The sequence below is a fragment of the Myotis nattereri genome, assembly GCF_964212035.1.
Source record: "Myotis nattereri genome assembly, chromosome: 6".
In the NCBI taxonomy this organism is placed as follows: domain Eukaryota; kingdom Metazoa; phylum Chordata; class Mammalia; order Chiroptera; family Vespertilionidae; genus Myotis; species Myotis nattereri.
The window spans coordinates 95,914,498-95,931,188 of record NC_138081.1 but is presented as its reverse complement, the minus strand read 5'-3'; the positions used below and the strand labels follow the sequence as shown (position 1 = coordinate 95,931,188).

Below are 16,691 nucleotides of genomic sequence, written 5' to 3'. Positions count from 1 at the left end.
AATGAGTGGCCTTTATCACTGACAATTTAAAGTGAACTTTGGACCTTCCATAGTGTATGGATTTCTGACTAGAGATGGTTTCATATCATTCCCTAATTTAGATCACTCTATCTAAAATAGGGCCCCTCACTGTCCACCCTGTACCCCGCTTTATTTTACTTCATAGAACTTATTTCTACCTGTAACAATGTTAGATACTTGTTTCCTTGCCTCTGTCTTTCTGACTGCGACAGCGAAAAGTATAGTGCTTTGTGTGTAGCGAGGGGGGAGCGTTATCTGCTCCGGAACAAACTTTAAATTCTTGCCTTTTGGGCAGATGAGTAGAGGGAGGGAGACTGACCAAGTGGGGAGACATGCTGCCTCTTAGGGGTGCGGGTGGGCGAGCATCTCCGCCTCCCTGGGCCCTGCTTCCTCTTCTGGGATGTCCTCTGAGGTTCTGATGAGGCCCACGGGACAGGGACAGGGACGCTCCTGGCCCGTGTCTGGCACTCTCTCCTGTCACCACAGAGGGCAGAGGAAATGCACAGCTCGACCTGTCACCACGACATTCTAATCTGATGGGATAAACCGTCGTTTCTCAGGACGGGCGTTCTTCTTTCCGACCTCGCCTAACAGGCAGTAGGTTTCACCCTTCCCTTTGTCCTTTCATCGCCCTAGTGGACATCCCACATCCCTGCATGCGCTCATTCGGCAGATAGGGTGCCTCCTGTGTGCCCGGTGTGCAGAGCCTGAAGGTGCTCAGGCAGCTGAGACGGTGCCCGGTGCCCGGAGGGAGGGAGGGCCGCTGCTGTGGGCCCCCATCCTGCTGTGCCGCGAGGAGGGGCCCTTTGTTCTTCCTCTCCCTCCTCTGCGGGTAAAGAGCAAAACCAGTGACTTCCCAGTGGGCAGAGCGTGACGCTTTTGCCTGTTTTTGTTTCTGGCCTGTCCCTCTCACATCGGACAGGGAGCCCAGGGGATCTTTCTCCCAGGACGTGCTTCCACGGGTTTGTGGGGAGCACGTCGTCTCTGCTGGGTCCCGTGGGCTCCTGTCACTGCTCAGGCATCGGTTCAGGGCCCTTGTTCCTTTTGGGAGAGTATTTGCCGTGGCTGCGTCTGCAGATTTCTGTAGACTCGTCTTAGCAGGATGGCCAGCCTGTTCCTTATGCTTTTTGAGAGCAAACTGATAAAAGCTTAGGATATAAATATTAGCTGAGAACCGCCTCGATGAAAATGTTGTGTGTGTCAGTACAGTATTGTTACTCGGATGTTTCATGGCCTTGGTTAAATAATTACGGATGTTGCTTGTGGTTGAAGTATCTGCTTGCATAACACATTGCTATTTGGGTGAGACTAAGTGGGACTTAGGTGGGGAGACGGACGGGGTGGGGAACACCTGATGTTTATTATTAAGAAACTGGCCAAACAGGGCAGTTTGGAAATGCAGGTGATGGCACGGCTGCGCAGTGCATTCCGTGGCCTGGACGAGTCCACTGAGAAAGGTATTCTGGAGGCAGTGGGGGACATTGAATACAGACTACATTTAAGTATTAAGGACAGTTTTGAATTAGGTTGGAAATAGTGGAGGTGTGTGTCCGTTCGGGCCGCATGCTGGTGTTTCACAAGTGAAGTCTATGTGACGGCCTTAGAATACGCCCGTGACGTTGCTTTAAGGTGATAGAAAGTAGATGAGTAAGGATGCCGGAAGTCAGTGGCGTCAGGCTGCGTGGAGAACACATGGGGCTCCTTAAACTGTTTCCAAATTTCCAAAATGAAGTTTGTTCCCTAAAAGCACATAAGGGTGGAAGGGAAAGATGCTGTCCCGTTTCCAAGTGGCCAAATGCTGGAGTCTGGGAGGGCAGGCACGGCTCCTTCCCCTGGGGCTCCCCCCCCCTCCCCCCCGCCCACGGCTGTTTCCAGGGTCCCTGGAGTAGAGCCAGGCTTTCTGGGGAGACCTTTTGTGTCCTGGTCAGTGAGGGGCTGCTTTCATTCCACCTGGGCCATCTCACGCCGCCCCCACCTTTTACTAAAGGAGATCTGGTCAGACTGTGACAAAGTATAAGTTAAACGGGGCTGTGTGTGTTTTAACAGCATAAGTCAGATGTGCAAGGTGGCTTAGAAGCTGTGTTTGACGAAGTCTGCTTGTTCGAGCAGGTTTGTGAGCTGGCTGAGTGGGCCTTCTCCCCACCGCAGGCACGCAGCACACAGAGTTCTTGTTGCAGGCCAGTCCCTCACTCGTGTTCCCACGATCTCTGGGTGGGGGAGGGGGAGTGCTGTGACCCAGCTGGAAATAGGTCATTATCTCAATAGCCGCCTTCTCAGAGCTGAGATTCTGCAGTGGCAGGCTAGACGCGAGGCCCCTCTCGGAGGGCGATCCGTGTGCAGCCTGCGGGTGCTGGGCCTTCACAGGACCAGAGCTGCGGGGCGGGCGGGGATGGGCCCGTACCTGCACATGAGGTCTTGGTGCCATCAAGAAGTACATACACAGTTTTAATCCCATCCGCATGTAGCAGACTTGACTGTGACAAAGTATAAATTAAACAGGGGTGTGTGTGTCTTAACTATAAATTCAGATATACAGGTGGTTAAAAGCATGTGTTTTACTGAAGTCTGCTTATTCCAGCAGGTTTTGTAAGCTTGCTGACTTAGTGTGGGTCTCACTCCCCATTTTTGATAGATGGGGAGAAAAGTAAAGCAAAAGTAAAGACTTCTTGCTCAAGTTCAGATACATCTAGTCTAAGCTTCTTACAGGAGAAATGTTCTTTCACTGCACACTATTTCTGCACATGAGATCTTAACGAGGGGCAAAGATTTATATCAGAAATGGCACGAGAGTTAAGCATGGTTTATTTTATAAATCCTTTCTTAAAACAACAGGTTAGCAGAGCAGTTACCTTGTTTTGGCCTCCCTCCCTCCACCCACACACACTCACACTCGTTAGAAAGGAAGGACTCTTGACAGACTTCTGAATTTACAAAGAAAACAGTCCATTCCAGGTGGGGAGTGAAGTGTGGTCTGTGTCTTTAATTTCCTGTTTTATGAGCCTAGAATGAAAAACCATTGTAGCATGAGGTAGTCATGCCAGCCCTGTCCGGTACTTGGTCTTTTCTGGGATCCTAAGCTTGTGGATAGAATTACCCTCACTTGTCAGTGAACTAAATTGGGGCTGAAGTATGTATGACCCAGCTAGTAAACCTGAAATCAGTGTTACAGAATCAAGACTTGAAGCTTATTAGATAAAGAGAAAGTGACCTTGAAGCAGATTATCTGTGTTTCTGAAAGGGAATAGTTTTGCAGAGCATAACGTTCTTTGATGATTCCTTTTCCCTTTCCTCTGTGAAGTGATGTCTAAGGTTCTAGGTTAGCCTGGGTGGCTCACTGGTTGGAGCGCCATCCCATGTACTGTAGGGTCGCAGGTTCCATTTCTGGTCAGGCCACTTATACCAGTTCGATCCCCTGTGGGATCCCCTACGGGAAGCAACGTTCTCGCATCGATATTTTTCTCTCCCTCTCCCTTCCTCTCTTAAAAAAAATCAGTAAAATTACACAGTGTGGCCATTCCCAGTGTAGAAGTCCGTTTCCTCCCCGCACAGCAGCCCCTGAGCCCGAGCAGCACACGCTGTTCCCGCACGGTTCCTGGGGAGGTTCCTGGGGCGGGAGCTGAGAACCGCCTCCGGCTCTAAGGCCGAGATTTCCCTGTTACCATGAGTACAGAGGGACTGGTTTGTCGGCCCTGGGCATTGTTGGGAGCCTGGCTGACAGGAAGTGGGGCTGGGGGCAGGAAGTGGCTGACATTCAGAGGCAGAAAGAGCTGTTGAGAAAGATTGGGGATTTCATTACATGTTCTTGACATTTGTGGGCTGAATGTTGGTTGGTGTGGGCACTTCCCTCTTATGCATAATTTTACCTAAGTTTTCACCCTGGAATTTGGAAATACAGACATTTCAAAAGTGTAAAACCATTGACTATATTGAGAGATACAACCTTAGGAATAATGTTTCAGAGCTATACGAATATAAATTTTTTAGAAGCTGTTTAGAAGATTACCAGAAGTTGAGGAAGTTGTAAGCCTTTCTGGGCCTCCGTTTCCCCCGTGTTTAAAAGAAGGGGTTCAGGCCAGGGTAGCTTGACGCCGCTCACCCAGCAATCCCATTTAGCCACCCTAGCACCTTGTCACTGTTTCCTTGCTCCACTTGGAACACATTATTAACCATAAAAGCGAGGGTGTAATGGGCGTAACGATGTTGGGTACATTTTATTGCCCTCCCTGTTCTTACAATGTTAAATAACCGCCTGAAACAAGTGGTTTGGAAATTCCAAGGCCCGGCTTTCATGTTGACACCCTGTCCTGTTATCGGCTGCACATTAAGAATTGAGCTTTTAAGTTGTAAGCTTAGCTCAGAAAGGAGGTAAGGGTGTGTAGAGTTAATTTTCATGATTAAGTTACCCTCCGAATTCCTTAAAGTGCTATGGAATTCTCTGCGAAATGAGGCCAGTGCTCTCTGGGTAAGAGGCACACCCACCCCATTCCTCCGAGTTAAAGTTTACACTCACACTTCCTAAAACTAAATAAATAAGGGCTGTGCTTAAACTGAACCCAGAAACCCGACTAAACAACTACCTGGTTCGAGTCCAGTGGCTCATGTGAAGTTGAACTCGATTTTCATGAGTATTGGCACCTCCACAAGCCCTGACCAGTAACTACCTTTCTGGGCCTCCAGCAGGAAGGAAGGGGAGGGAGGCCGGGACCGCTCTGTTCCGGAAGGAGGATGACTTAGCTGGAGGCACTAGGTGGTAGGTAGGTTCAGTTTCTTGGTAGATACTCCCTGCAGGGAAAGGCATTCCCGGAACTGTCAGCACCCGTCCACTCGCGCCCTAGCTTGGCTTTTCCTGGTGGGGAGACACAGCTGTCACGAGGTGCGGGGTTACCTGGAGCTCGGTGATGGGCACCAAGAGACCCGAGAGCAGCTAACCCACGTCTCAAAGTCCTGCTCAGCAACTTTCAGCACCTCGTGTTCCCAGAAGTAGCGTGACTGCCCATCCGTGACCCCTCGGCGAGCTCTAGGAATGGCCGAGACGGGGGCCAGCACTTGGACCTTACTCACAGGAGTCGTCACAAGTGGACTCTTGTCAGCTCTGACATTTGATGGCTCTATTATTCCCATCACAGGCCATAAAAAACTAGAATATTACCCTGATATTACATAAGTATATGAAAACGGTATCAGAATACGAGTTCTGGACCTGCCCTACCGTCTGTCATTGTTGGGTTGTTGTGCTGCAGACAATGATGCCGGGGGCTTTTCCCGAATCGCCTGACAATGTTTGTTATTTTTAATCACACAATCTTTTTATAAGATGTGTGGAGCCAGGTGACCAGTTTTCCTAAGCCCGACCAGCCAATCGCTTCACCTTCACTCAGGTTCTTTTGAACCTGGAAAGAGAAAAGATCAAGTGATGTGATTGGGTATAATTTAAACTTAAGATTCAGAGGAGCTGGGGAGACAGGAAGAGCATTTGTTTACAGACCTGCCAGAGGGCTAACTTGTCAGTGAGAAATATTTATACTGTTTTTCCACCCTCTCTAAAGGTCGAGAAACCGCAGGAAGTCTGGTGTTAAGAGCTAGAGCTTAGACATGTATCTCTGGAATTTCTAACTCTGAGGCCAACCTGCTGTGGGCACGTGGTCACGTGTGGCTGCTGCTGGTGGCGGACGAGCCGTGCTGGTGTCTTGCTTGGCCGGTGCAGTATCGTGTTAGTGTGGACTTCACTGCATTTAAGGAAAAATTGTGTGTTAGGACCACATTCCCATTTTACTTGTCTTCTCTGTACGATAGTTTGGGTATTTTGATAAATACCTTCCATTAGCAACATACTGGTTTTATTTTGGCCTCTCTGTCCTTAAAAGAATTGTGTCCTACAGGGTGGTGTGTGGTCGGCCTTTCTTGAGTAGAAGATGGATGCTTCTAACTGTGCTTGCTAGTAACTATAACAATGTAAAATATGGTCACTGGGTTTTCAGTGTTCACTACTTTCCTATCACCTTGTTTGTGTAAACAGTGCTGCTGGGGGCAGCATTGCACATTTAACGAGAGAGTCTCATTCTGTAAAATAGATAGAAACGAAGTTATCCCTTAAATAGCAGCTATGACTGTGACACCCGAGAAAGGGTGGGTGATACGGAAAAGAGCTGAAAAGCAGACCTTGGCTTTGGGGCTTCTGACCTCGACTTTGCCTTCGGGGGCTGGAGCTGCGGGGCCCCTTCCGCAGGGCGGTGGGGCTTTCCAGTCGGGGATGGGTCACAGGTCGGTGCTTGTGGGCCAGCATTTGGGAAGTGACCACTGTGTGACTTAGTGAGAGTGTTGTTCATAGAGGCTGGTTCTTATCTTTCTCAAAAGTGAGGCGCTTAGGATCCAGAGAGAGCGCTGATAGGGACCCATCTGTTGGGTACAGATTTCATTAAGGAGCTCAGGTCTGCACGCCATCCCTGTGTGGGACACCTGAGTGCGATGCCTTCTCGGATGCTGCCTCGTCCCAGGGCAGTGCTGTCCGGGTGTGGTCTCACTGTGACCTGGGAGAGCGGTAGATTCCTGGGCCGCATTCCAACCCCCTGAGTCAGGATCTCGGCCTGGGGCCCGGGAGCTGTTTGAGCCGGCTCTGCGGGTGACTGCACGTCCCGTCGGGCAGCATGGGCGGCGCTGCCATCTTCCGAGGCCTTTCCCCAGGGACCGTCTGAGACAGGTGAACGGCTGACGCGTGCAGGTGGTGATCAGGGAGAGATTTGGGGGTTTTGCTACTCGGACTGAGCACTGTGCTTGGCACCACGAAATGTAAAGCGGAAGACTCCGTCAGCCCCCTTAGAACGTGCGGAGAGAACCCCGACCCAGGCCTGCTTCTCCCCTCTGCTCCCGTGCCGTGCCCTCGCCCTCGTGTGAGGAGGGAAGTCACTAGCATCGGGACGACTAACATTGCTTCTGGCAGCAGGAGAGCAGGCTGGGCGGTAGTGTGTTCACATGAGTTTGGCAGCTGGGGCTCTTCCTGAGAACACAGACTATTTTCATTTACAACTTAAACACAGTGAACTTACATTGCATTTTAGTTTTTACAAATTTACTTTCTTTCATCATTGTTTCCCCCCTAATTTTTTCCTTAACAATGTGACCATAGGTAGTCCAGTTCAACGTAGATAGACACACGTGTCCTACCCAGACAGGGGAATAGTAGTTGGCAGAGAAAAGGACTGGAGCCCTGACATGCTAGGGCACGGATGAGTCGGGAAGACATGCTAAGTGACAGAAGCATGTCACCAAGACCCCATTCTATTCATAGAAACTGTCCAGAGTAGGGAGTCTGTGGAGACGGAAGTGGACTGTGGGTGCCAGGTAGGCGGGGGGAGGAGCAGGAGGGACTGCTGAGGGCCACGGGTTTCTCCCGGGTGACGGAATGTTCTAAAATTAGGTCGTGGTGCGGTTGTGTAACTTGGCGAATATGCTAAAAAGCCACTGAATTGCTTACTTTAAACGGGCAAATATTATGGTTGTAAGTTATACTTCAAGAAGGCTGTAATTTTAAAAGTACTCAACATGAAGATGAAAATACAATATTGCCCGTGTAATTTTTCAATTAAGTGACCCAAACAGGCATCTGCGATGCTCTCTCACTCGGTGGCTGTCCTTGGGGAGAACGGCTCCTTGCTGGGCTCCCTGCTCCTTCCCCAGCTGGGGAGCGGGCGGCCGGACCTGCTTCCTATCAGCCTTTCTACGTATCTGAAAGGCCTTCGCCAAATATTTGAAAGCTGTTCCAAGTTGCTGAGGTGGCGCCTTCGGAAGAGGCTGGAATGTGGGGAAACAGCGCTGACACTTTAAGTGATTGTGAAGGTCAGGCTCCCAGTGCAATCGCCCTGGTGCTGGGCAGCTCCACTCCTCACTTTTGAGCAAATGCAGGTGTGATAATACAGGGATTAACCTTATCACTCAGGCCACGGCCTGAAAGCCAAACATTCAGAGGGGACCACGTGCATTTCCCTCATTTTCATGGTCCTGGTTTTGAATGAGCGCACAGAGCAACCCCGCCGCTGGCACACCGCCGGCGCCGTAAGGAGACGGGAGCGGCTGCTTGTCTGGGAGGTTTGGGGCAGAATTCGCCGGAGCCTTCCCCGCCTGTCTTGGTCTTTAGTTCTGTGAAAGGTCTGCCTGGAGAGGTCATCTCAACCCAAGAGAAAGCATGTCAGGAGGAAGTGGGCACTTCCCAAAGGCAATATTGCCAAATATTTATCTACCAAAATGAGAAGGATAAAGGGCGATCATTTGACAGCCAACAGTTCAGCCTCTGCCTGGGTTAGAAGTAAAAGGTACTTCCAGGTCCCTCCGTGTGTTCTCCTACAGGCTCCGGGGAGGTTTTAACAAGTGAACCTGGGAGACTCATGTTTTTCAGAGTGTGCTCTGGAAGGACTGGTGCTTGGGGATTGTCCACGGAAAAGAAACCTGGGAAGCAGACTGGGGCCCGCCCTGGGATTTCACAATTTGCATTAACAGCAAAGACACTCAAAAGCCTTTCAGTTAAAGAAAGAAAAAAGAAGCGCAGCCTTAACTTCTGTGACCTCGAAATGCCGCCTCGTCCCCTCCCCCGAGCATCACCGCTCTGCCCTCCCTTTACCTTCAGAGATTTTGCAGAGAACTCAGCTGCTGACTTGGCTCAGAAGGCACTCAGATACTGTTTGAGTTACAGGATGTTAAAGGGGAAGATCCTTGCGGCCTGCCCGGCAGGGGTTGGCTGGGAGGCCCAGGTCTGTCTGTCTCATGAGTGCTCAGTTGGAGGGAGTGAGCAGAGAGGACAGTGGGTTTATTTTGTTTAGTGGGGTGAATTGTTACTGGGCGTTTAAAAGAAGAAGATTGGCGCTTAAATACTTTCCATTCTCCTTTTTGTTAGAAAGAGATGTCAGTTGCATGGCAGCAATGAAGCCTGTAGCCCCTTTCTCCTGCCAGGAGGGTTACAGCCCCTGCAGGAGGTGTGGCCACCGGCTGAGCCTTCCTTTTGTCCCTGAAGCTATCTCCTGGCCACCTGCTGATAGCGTTCCCTCTGAGTTATTTCTCAGGGATCCTCCCCAGCATCCCCTGCCTCCCGCCAGGAGTTGGCCCAGTACTCTCCGTTCCTGCTCTAACCCTAACCCTGCCCCTTGGGACTCCAGACCTCACAGTTCCGAGCTGGAAAGGACCTCAGGACACGCAGTCCAGACCTTTTGCACATAAGGGGCTGAGTCCTCGGTGGGTTACAGCGCCAGGTCTCGAACCCAGGCCTCCCAGCTGCTCTGCTCCTGCCTGCTGACCAGTGACTTGGGCAGTCCTCAGGCCACTTGAGTGGCTTTAAAAACTATACAGGTTCTTGGGCTGAGGCCCAGAAACTCAAGTGTTTGTCAAGCTGCTCTGGGGAGTCTAGCGGCCAGTCCCGTGCGGTGTGTGACAGCCACGTGAGGCCATCTCTGTGGGTTAAGTCAAGTGGCTCCAGGGCAAGGGGGGTCTCACTCCTCTGTCCCCAGTGGCCCCCGTGGTGCCAGCATCCCCGGCAGGCGTTTGGTTGGGGTTTGTAGAGCACATGAGCCTCACAGGGTGCACGGTGTCCTGGCTGTGCACGGGGTGGGCTGGGAGCCGCAGAACGATGCTGTCATGGTTCATGGGTGGTAGTGCAGTAGCTGAGCTGACCACTAAGAACAGCAATATAATTTTTTAAAGAGTAGATTATTAAGCAGAGGGAGGATAGAGAGTCTGACAATGAAGTTTTCATTATCTTCATTAACTAAGGCAAAGAAATTTTATGTGTTGAATCCTGATACTCAGTAATATGCATTATATAGTCAAGTGACCTGGAGCAAAATACCTGTGAAATTCTAGTCATTATTCATGAAACACACACACACAACAAGAACAACAAAACATGCATAGCATTTTGCTTAAATTTAAGAAGGCTTATTGGCCAGTTTTGTTGTTTTGGTCTGTTTTTAGGCATTTGTCTCTTGCAAATAGTGATATTCTAATAAGAGCTCAGAAACTTAACTCACCTACTGAAGTAAAAATAAAAAATACAGCTCACTCATTAAGCTAGCTACTGTGTGGGGCAAAAAAAGAGTTTTCTGCTGAATGTGGTCAGTGTGAAAAATATATCCATTGGAACCTCATTTTCCTTGAGGGGTTCGGGCATGTGCAGCACCAGCTTTTCCTGACTTGTGTCTGAGATAAGTCATTTTGTTAGAAAATTCTGACATAGTACATGGTTGTAGAAAGACCTAATTTTTTTTTTTAATCAATTGAGGGCTAAGTTAACTCCCTAACTTAACTCCCTAACGTTATCTAACGTTACTTATCAATTCCCATTATGAATAGCGGAGTAGGATGAGGTCTGGTTCCTTACGTGTTCTGTCTGACACTTTAGACCTCACAGTATGACTCTGTGTCTGAGCGTCAATGGAGGAGCATTTGGAAGGAGACATGAATTATTAAATTATCTACACCATCAGCCACATGGCTCTGCATGTATATATGGGCCCGGGGTACATGAGCAAAATTAAACTTTAATTGTCACCACCCTCTCCGAACAAAACTGAATGTCGAGAGGTGTTTAGTATGTTGGCCAGCCTTCTCGGGTAGCTTTTCAGTGACGGCTGCTCCTGCACACGCCTGCACCCGCACCACGCCTGCTGGCGGCGCCTCCTGCAGGAGCGTGGCCTCTGGGGAAAGTGTGATCTAGGAGACACACCAGGACGATACAAATTGCAAAGCATGTGCTCTTGTCCCGTCTTTGCACGAGGTTTGGGTGTTCGGACTTCAAGTTCCTGCACCTCTGACCTGTCGTGGGCCACCTCCTGTTGATGCGTAACCGCACGATCCCGCCTGATGGCTGGGGCGGCGCTGCTGACGTGAGCGCCAGCTTTCACCACGTGTCGAGTTCACCGAAACCAGTTGCTGGGCATGGAAACCTCTCACAGACTGTGGAAAGGAGCTGGGCTTTAGAAGTTTACTTCATTTCCAAAGCCTAATTTCTTTCAAAGCCCCTGGATAATTGGGCCAAAATATGTACAGAAATGGTCCTGTTTTCTGAGTAAATGTTTTATTTTAAATTTCGGTAGAAGTTTATGCTGCTTTCAGCACATCGTTAAGGATCCGTAAACTGGGAAATAATTTCCATAGTCTTTATAAACATGGACTGTTGAACATGCCCCTGACTAAGGCAGTACCTCTGAGGTCCTTTGTCCCCGAGAGCACGTGGAGGTGTGTGTGGGGTCCTGGTGGGTGTCCCGCTGACTGGCCATTCTGCAGGACTGGAGGTCGTCTTGCAAACCCATGCTGTGCTGCCCGAAGGCCAGGATCGCCTTGTGGGAAACACCGCAGGGTAAGGACTAGTCAGGTGACACACACACACCCCCTTGGGGTCCAGCGGCCTGGCCACTGGTCACTTACAGCTTATTCTTGTGTTATTACTTGTTAATTACAGGCCGTCCCCGGGACTCGACGTATGTTGTTTCATGGTTACGTTGCCATCTCCCATATATTTATTAAAAAAAAGTTCTGTCATTTCAGCGTATGTACGTACGTGCTTTATGTCTATTATTTATTTACCACAAGTAGAGGTCAGGAATTGCTATCTTTCTTTTACATTGTTTTTACTGTTTCACTTCATTACTGCTGTGTGTGTGCTCCATGTGAGTGACGCAGGTGCTTATGTAGGTGGGTTCCGACTTACGGCGAAAATCGAGTTACGTCGCTGTAGGAACGGATCTCCGACGCAACCCGAGGACCTGCTGTATTGTATTTTCCATATAAACAGCAGTAAACCTACTTTTGCCCACCCAGTGGATCCTCTCCCTTCCTGCCCTGGTCTGAATTCTCGGAGCCTCACTCGGCTGTGGTGGGGTCAGAAGGAGGTGGTGCGTGGGAAATCCACTAACCGTAGTCAGAGGACTTTTGTAGCAAAAGGGCACAGACCTGAGTGTGAATGTGCGGTGCTGAAGAAGGCAGGCCTGCGTTCGGGTCCAGACTGTGCACGTGTTGAGACTCATCAGCCGGGGAGTGTGTGCGTGTGTGCGTGTGTGCATATGCATGTGCACGTGTGTGTGTGTCAGCCGGGGAGTGTGTGTGTGTGTGCGTGTGTGCATATGCGTGTGCACGTGTGTGTGTCAGCCGGGGAGTGTGTGTGTGTGTGTGCGTGTGTGCATATGCGTGTGTGCTGACGAGACTGATAATGGCTGTTGGAGAGGAACAGCCTGCGTGTGACTAGAAGGCTCAGGAGAGGATCAAGAGAAAAGAACGCTGTTGTCGCTGGGTTGGCTCAGTGGATAGAGCATCCGCCTGTGGACTGAAAGGGTCCCGGGTTTGATTCCGGTCAAGGTCACCTGCCTGGGTTGCCAGCTTGATCCCCTGTAAGGGTTGTGCCAGAGGCAGCCAATCAGTGATTCTCTCTCTTCATTGATGTTTCTCTCTCTCTCCCCTTCTCCCTTCCTTTCTGGAATCAATAAAGATAAATTTTTTAAAAGAGAGAAAAGAATGCTCGTTAAGTGTGATTTGTCCCTGTGTTTTCTAGATCAATGTCCGAGTCACCACCATGGACGCGGAGCTGGAGTTCGCCATCCAGCCGAACACCACAGGAAAGCAGCTTTTTGACCAGGTTGGTCTCTGTGAACTTGAGAGAGAGAATTCCCATTTAGAAAAGAAACTTTTGCAACATCTGAATCATTTTGTTTGCGAAGCATATTCCTTGGGGTGCTGCCTGCTTCTCTCTGTAGAACAGCCCATTTCCCCTCCCGCGGGGCTCACACTGAGAACTCTGTGGGGGTGGCCCCGCTCACAGCTCCGAGGGGCGCTTTTGGGGACACGGAAGGTTTCCTCGGCAGCCCCAGGGTGCCAGGCCTGCCGGTGCCTCCACTCCCCCGGCTCTGCCGCACCCACAGCTCTGGCTGCCCTCTGCCCCCGGCTCTCGTGGTCACCTGGCTGCTGCTGGCCATCAGTGTGGGGCTGGGTGCAGTGGAGATCAGACACCGCCCACGGGCCCGAGAGGGGCCGGGCAGGTGCGGTTCCAGGGTGACCCTCCCTGGCTCCTTCGGACTGAGCTCCACGGAGCCTGTCGCGTTCCCTCTCGCAGCCTGAAGGTGAAAGTGGGGTTTTAACGGGAGCACCGAGCCCCCTGTGATAGCTCTTCCCGGGACAGTTCCTCAGCGAGCAAGGTCTTCTTTCTGGGCTGAGTGAGTGCTCCAGGGCGAGGTCCAGTGGGCAACAGGATGGGGTGTGTGCAGGCCCTGGAGCTGTGCTCGCCTTTCTGAGGCCCCAGTGGGAGGAAAGCGATGTTCCCATCAACACTAACCCGGGAAGTGGAGTGGGTGCTGATGGGGAGACCTGGGGGGTAAGATTTTAGCAAATCTAGAATCTGCAGTGACTCCCCGCTGCTGGGTGGGACGTCCTCTCATCGCCCATTCCCTGCGCTGGGCCCCCCTCCCCCCCACCCCCGCAGCAGCCCCAGGGGTTCAGGGTGACAGTCCTGCCAGTGCCTGCAGGGGTGGGGACACACCTCAGCTCTCCGGGTGCTGCCTCGCCCAGCAAGGATCCAGACATTTACTGCTCTGGGTGGGGCTGGACTTGGTTCAGATTCTAAAGGTTTCGCCTGAGAGGTAGTCTTGAGGCCGTTCCATGGAGCCAGCTGAGCTCCAGGGGGTGCAGGCGGGGGTGGGGGGGGGGTAGGTGCTGTTAGCTGTGCCTGCAGCCACCGTGTCCCTCAGTCACAGACAGTCCTTGTCTTCAATGAGTGCCAGGCCGGCCTCAGCAATTTATTTTAAAGCAGAGCTGGGAGGCTCTATGTTAGGAAAGCGACGAGGTGGTGAGTTACGAGGTGGTGAGTTAGACTGACCCTCCTCTACCCCGGGAAGTCTCTGCAGTAACTGGGCTGTGACTGGGTCCTAGTCCAGGGCTCTGGTTGGATGAGCGTGTCACAGGTCAACAGCCACGCAGGAGGCAGATCCCCGACAAGCCGAAGGCACTTGCCCACTGCTGGCGTCCAGAGGGCGAGGACAGTTTTGCCGTGTGGCTGTGTGTGCCCAGTGTCTCCGTCAGGAGTGTTTTTCAGCTGCTGCTTAAGATGGAGTGAAATAGACAATCCCTGCCTTTACTTCCCAAACCCCTGCCGCTTACATCGCCGCCCAGGCCGAGGTGAAGGACTGGGCCTGCTCCTCTTCCCTCCCCGTGGGCTCAGCCCGGGTTGGGCCGCGGACACTGAGGGATAGTGAGGTGTTTCTCTAGGGGTGTCGGGGGCCCCCGCAGGGCTGTTAGGATGGACCGCAGGAGGGAAGGTCCCCCGAGTCTATTTTGTCATTTGGGGAGCGCCATCGGGATAGAAGCAGGGCTGGGAAACACGGAGGGGCCAGTTCCCCGGAAATCTGTGGGAGGTTCACGTCACGGAGCCTGTGGCCGAGTAGGCACCAGGCTTTTCACCAAGAGAGTGAAGTCCGGGCTCTGTCCACGGGAGGCTCCAGAGTCTGATGCTGCGGGAAGGGGCTGGCACGCCTGCCAGGTGGAGAGGACTCTGAGCTGTGGCCCTGAGCACCCGCAGGGGCTGATGAGGGGGGAGGGCCGGGCCAGGGCTGTGGTCGGGGATGAAGGGAGACCGGACAGAGAGAGGGTGATTGCTGGAATGTGGGCTTTCTTGTGCAGCTTTGAAGCAACCCAGACAGGAAGGCAGGGCAGGTCTGACACGCAAATGAGGTGGAGATTTGCAGGAATAAGAAGTCAGCGGCTTTGGGCATAGAGACTCTGGTCTCTGAATTGACTTTCTCTACACTTGGCTGCCGTGAAAACAAGACATCGGGTTTCATAAAAGACGTGGGAGGCAAGCGGGCTCTGTGAGGGCGGGCTCTTTCCTCTCTCCCTACCAGGGGAACGCAGGCATCTGTCCCCCAGGGGGGAATCAGGCTCGGGAAGGAGTCTAAGGGCATTTCCAGCTTCCTTTAAGTGAGCGCTCTAGATCCCTGGTTCCCATCGCTAGTGTGCTCAGCCTTCCCCTCCACGTGTGGCAGACGATGCATTTGAAGGACAGCTAAGGGCCCTTCTCTTTGAGCCTCACATTGTACGCCATGGGCTCCAGGACTGCACAGCAGAGCTCTGGACTGGCCCTGGCCGTGTTCAACAAGTGTCCGCAGCTGCATGTCTGGTTCCGAGACACGGACCACCAGCTGGGCAGGGCCACAGGAGAGGTTGTTCCTAGTGACACGGGGATTGCCCAGTGTGAACCCCTCGCTGTGACCAGGGGTGAAGTCTCCGTCTCTGGGCAGAATATGAACTTTCTGGGCCTGTGTGTCCGAGACTCCCCGCCCCTCCCTGGAAGTGCCACCATCGGCCTCTCTTCCCTGGGCTTCTGGCTCCCTGTTCCTGGACGCAGGGTCTCAGGCCAACTAGCTGAGAGGTAGGGCAGCCCGAGGAGAACCAAGCGCGCCTCTGCTTCACGTAGGCCGTGTTCAGCTCCTTCCCCAGAGGCACCCCTGGCAGCGACAGGCACTCCCGTGGCACCGCCATCACTCAGCTCGCAGTGACTCGGGAGCAGGAGTGAGATTTTAGAAGGTCTTAACATTTTGTAAGATTTAATGTAAACCAGAATCTGCTCAAATCGATATTAAAAATAAATCGTTATGGCTTTGGGGTGATGGGATAGCCTGTGTTAGCTGGCTCGGTGTGACCAGGCAGCTGGCACCTGGCTCCCTGCCGTGACTGCGGCCCCCGTGATGGCGCTGCTGGTAGCACTGCCCATTCCGTGTCTCATGGCTGTCGCCCCCTCTCTCTCCCCCTCGCAGGTGGTGAAGACCATCGGCCTGCGGGAAGTGTGGTACTTCGGCCTCCAGTACGTAGATAATAAAGGATTTCCTACCTGGTTGAAACTTGATAAAAAGGTAAGTCACAGTTAACTGTTTGCACTGTTAACTGGGTGTTGGTCCTCCTCGTTGGCATTGAACTGGAGCACCTTACTTGGACTTTGGTTTTTGTTCCTTTTTATTTGTGTAAAAGTTTTTCCAGACAAAACTTTTCCATTCGCAGGTTTCCTGTAAATGGGGATACAGGTTGGCAATTGGACCCGGGCATTTCCCCTCGCTGCTCCCCGAGCGATGAGGGTTAATTCTTGTATTTAGCTGACCTTAGTGTTGTTTTTACAGTGCGATTATTAATCTTCTAAACCATGAATCACCCACTGTTTTGCAAGAACCTGTTACTGCTTTGTCAGAACCTGTGATAGATTATCTCCCAACTCTAAAGACGGGATAATTCCAGTAACAATTATAGAGAACAGCAAGAAGCAAAATGTGTTTTCTGCAAATAATCTGGGAAATGTCCCTTTTCCAAACCCTGCTCTCCTCCCAAATTATACGGCAGCAGGGGCGGTCGGGGCGGTGAAGGAGGAGGGGCGCGAGCTCCGTGGTCCACGCTGGCCTGGCCACGTGGCCGGACCCCAGGTTCCAGGCTCATGGAGCAGGTGTTTCGAGTTCGAGTTCTCCCTCGCCCCGTCCCCAGAAGATCGGGCCAGGCTGGCGCCAGGCTTCCCGCGAAGGGAGGGTGTGTCGTGGGACTTCTTAAACTGGCCTTTGGGTCTTACATGTAGAAGGTGACTTCAGAGTAAACACTGTTTGAAACTGGCCTGCAGGGCCCTCGGCCGTGGGCGGCAGCCTGTGCTGGGGCAGGGCTTTCTCTCCGGA

General features: G+C 52.0%; 1 protein-coding gene across 3 annotated transcripts in view; it reads left to right on the top strand.

Moving 5' to 3' along the window:
* EZR (ezrin) overlaps positions 1-16,691 on the top strand; it is an 82,724-nt gene that overhangs the window by 45,097 nt on the left and 20,936 nt on the right. For all 3 annotated transcript variants that reach the window (XR_013996128.1, XM_081093897.1, XM_081093896.1), the window contains exons 3-4: positions 12,548-12,631; positions 15,798-15,893. Coding sequence is in view for 2 of the 3 variants with exons in the window: in XM_081093896.1 (XP_080950022.1) it covers positions 12,548-12,631; positions 15,798-15,893 (180 nt within the window). In the remaining variant the exon portion in view is untranslated. The remainder of the gene's footprint in view (positions 1-12,547; positions 12,632-15,797; positions 15,894-16,691) is intronic.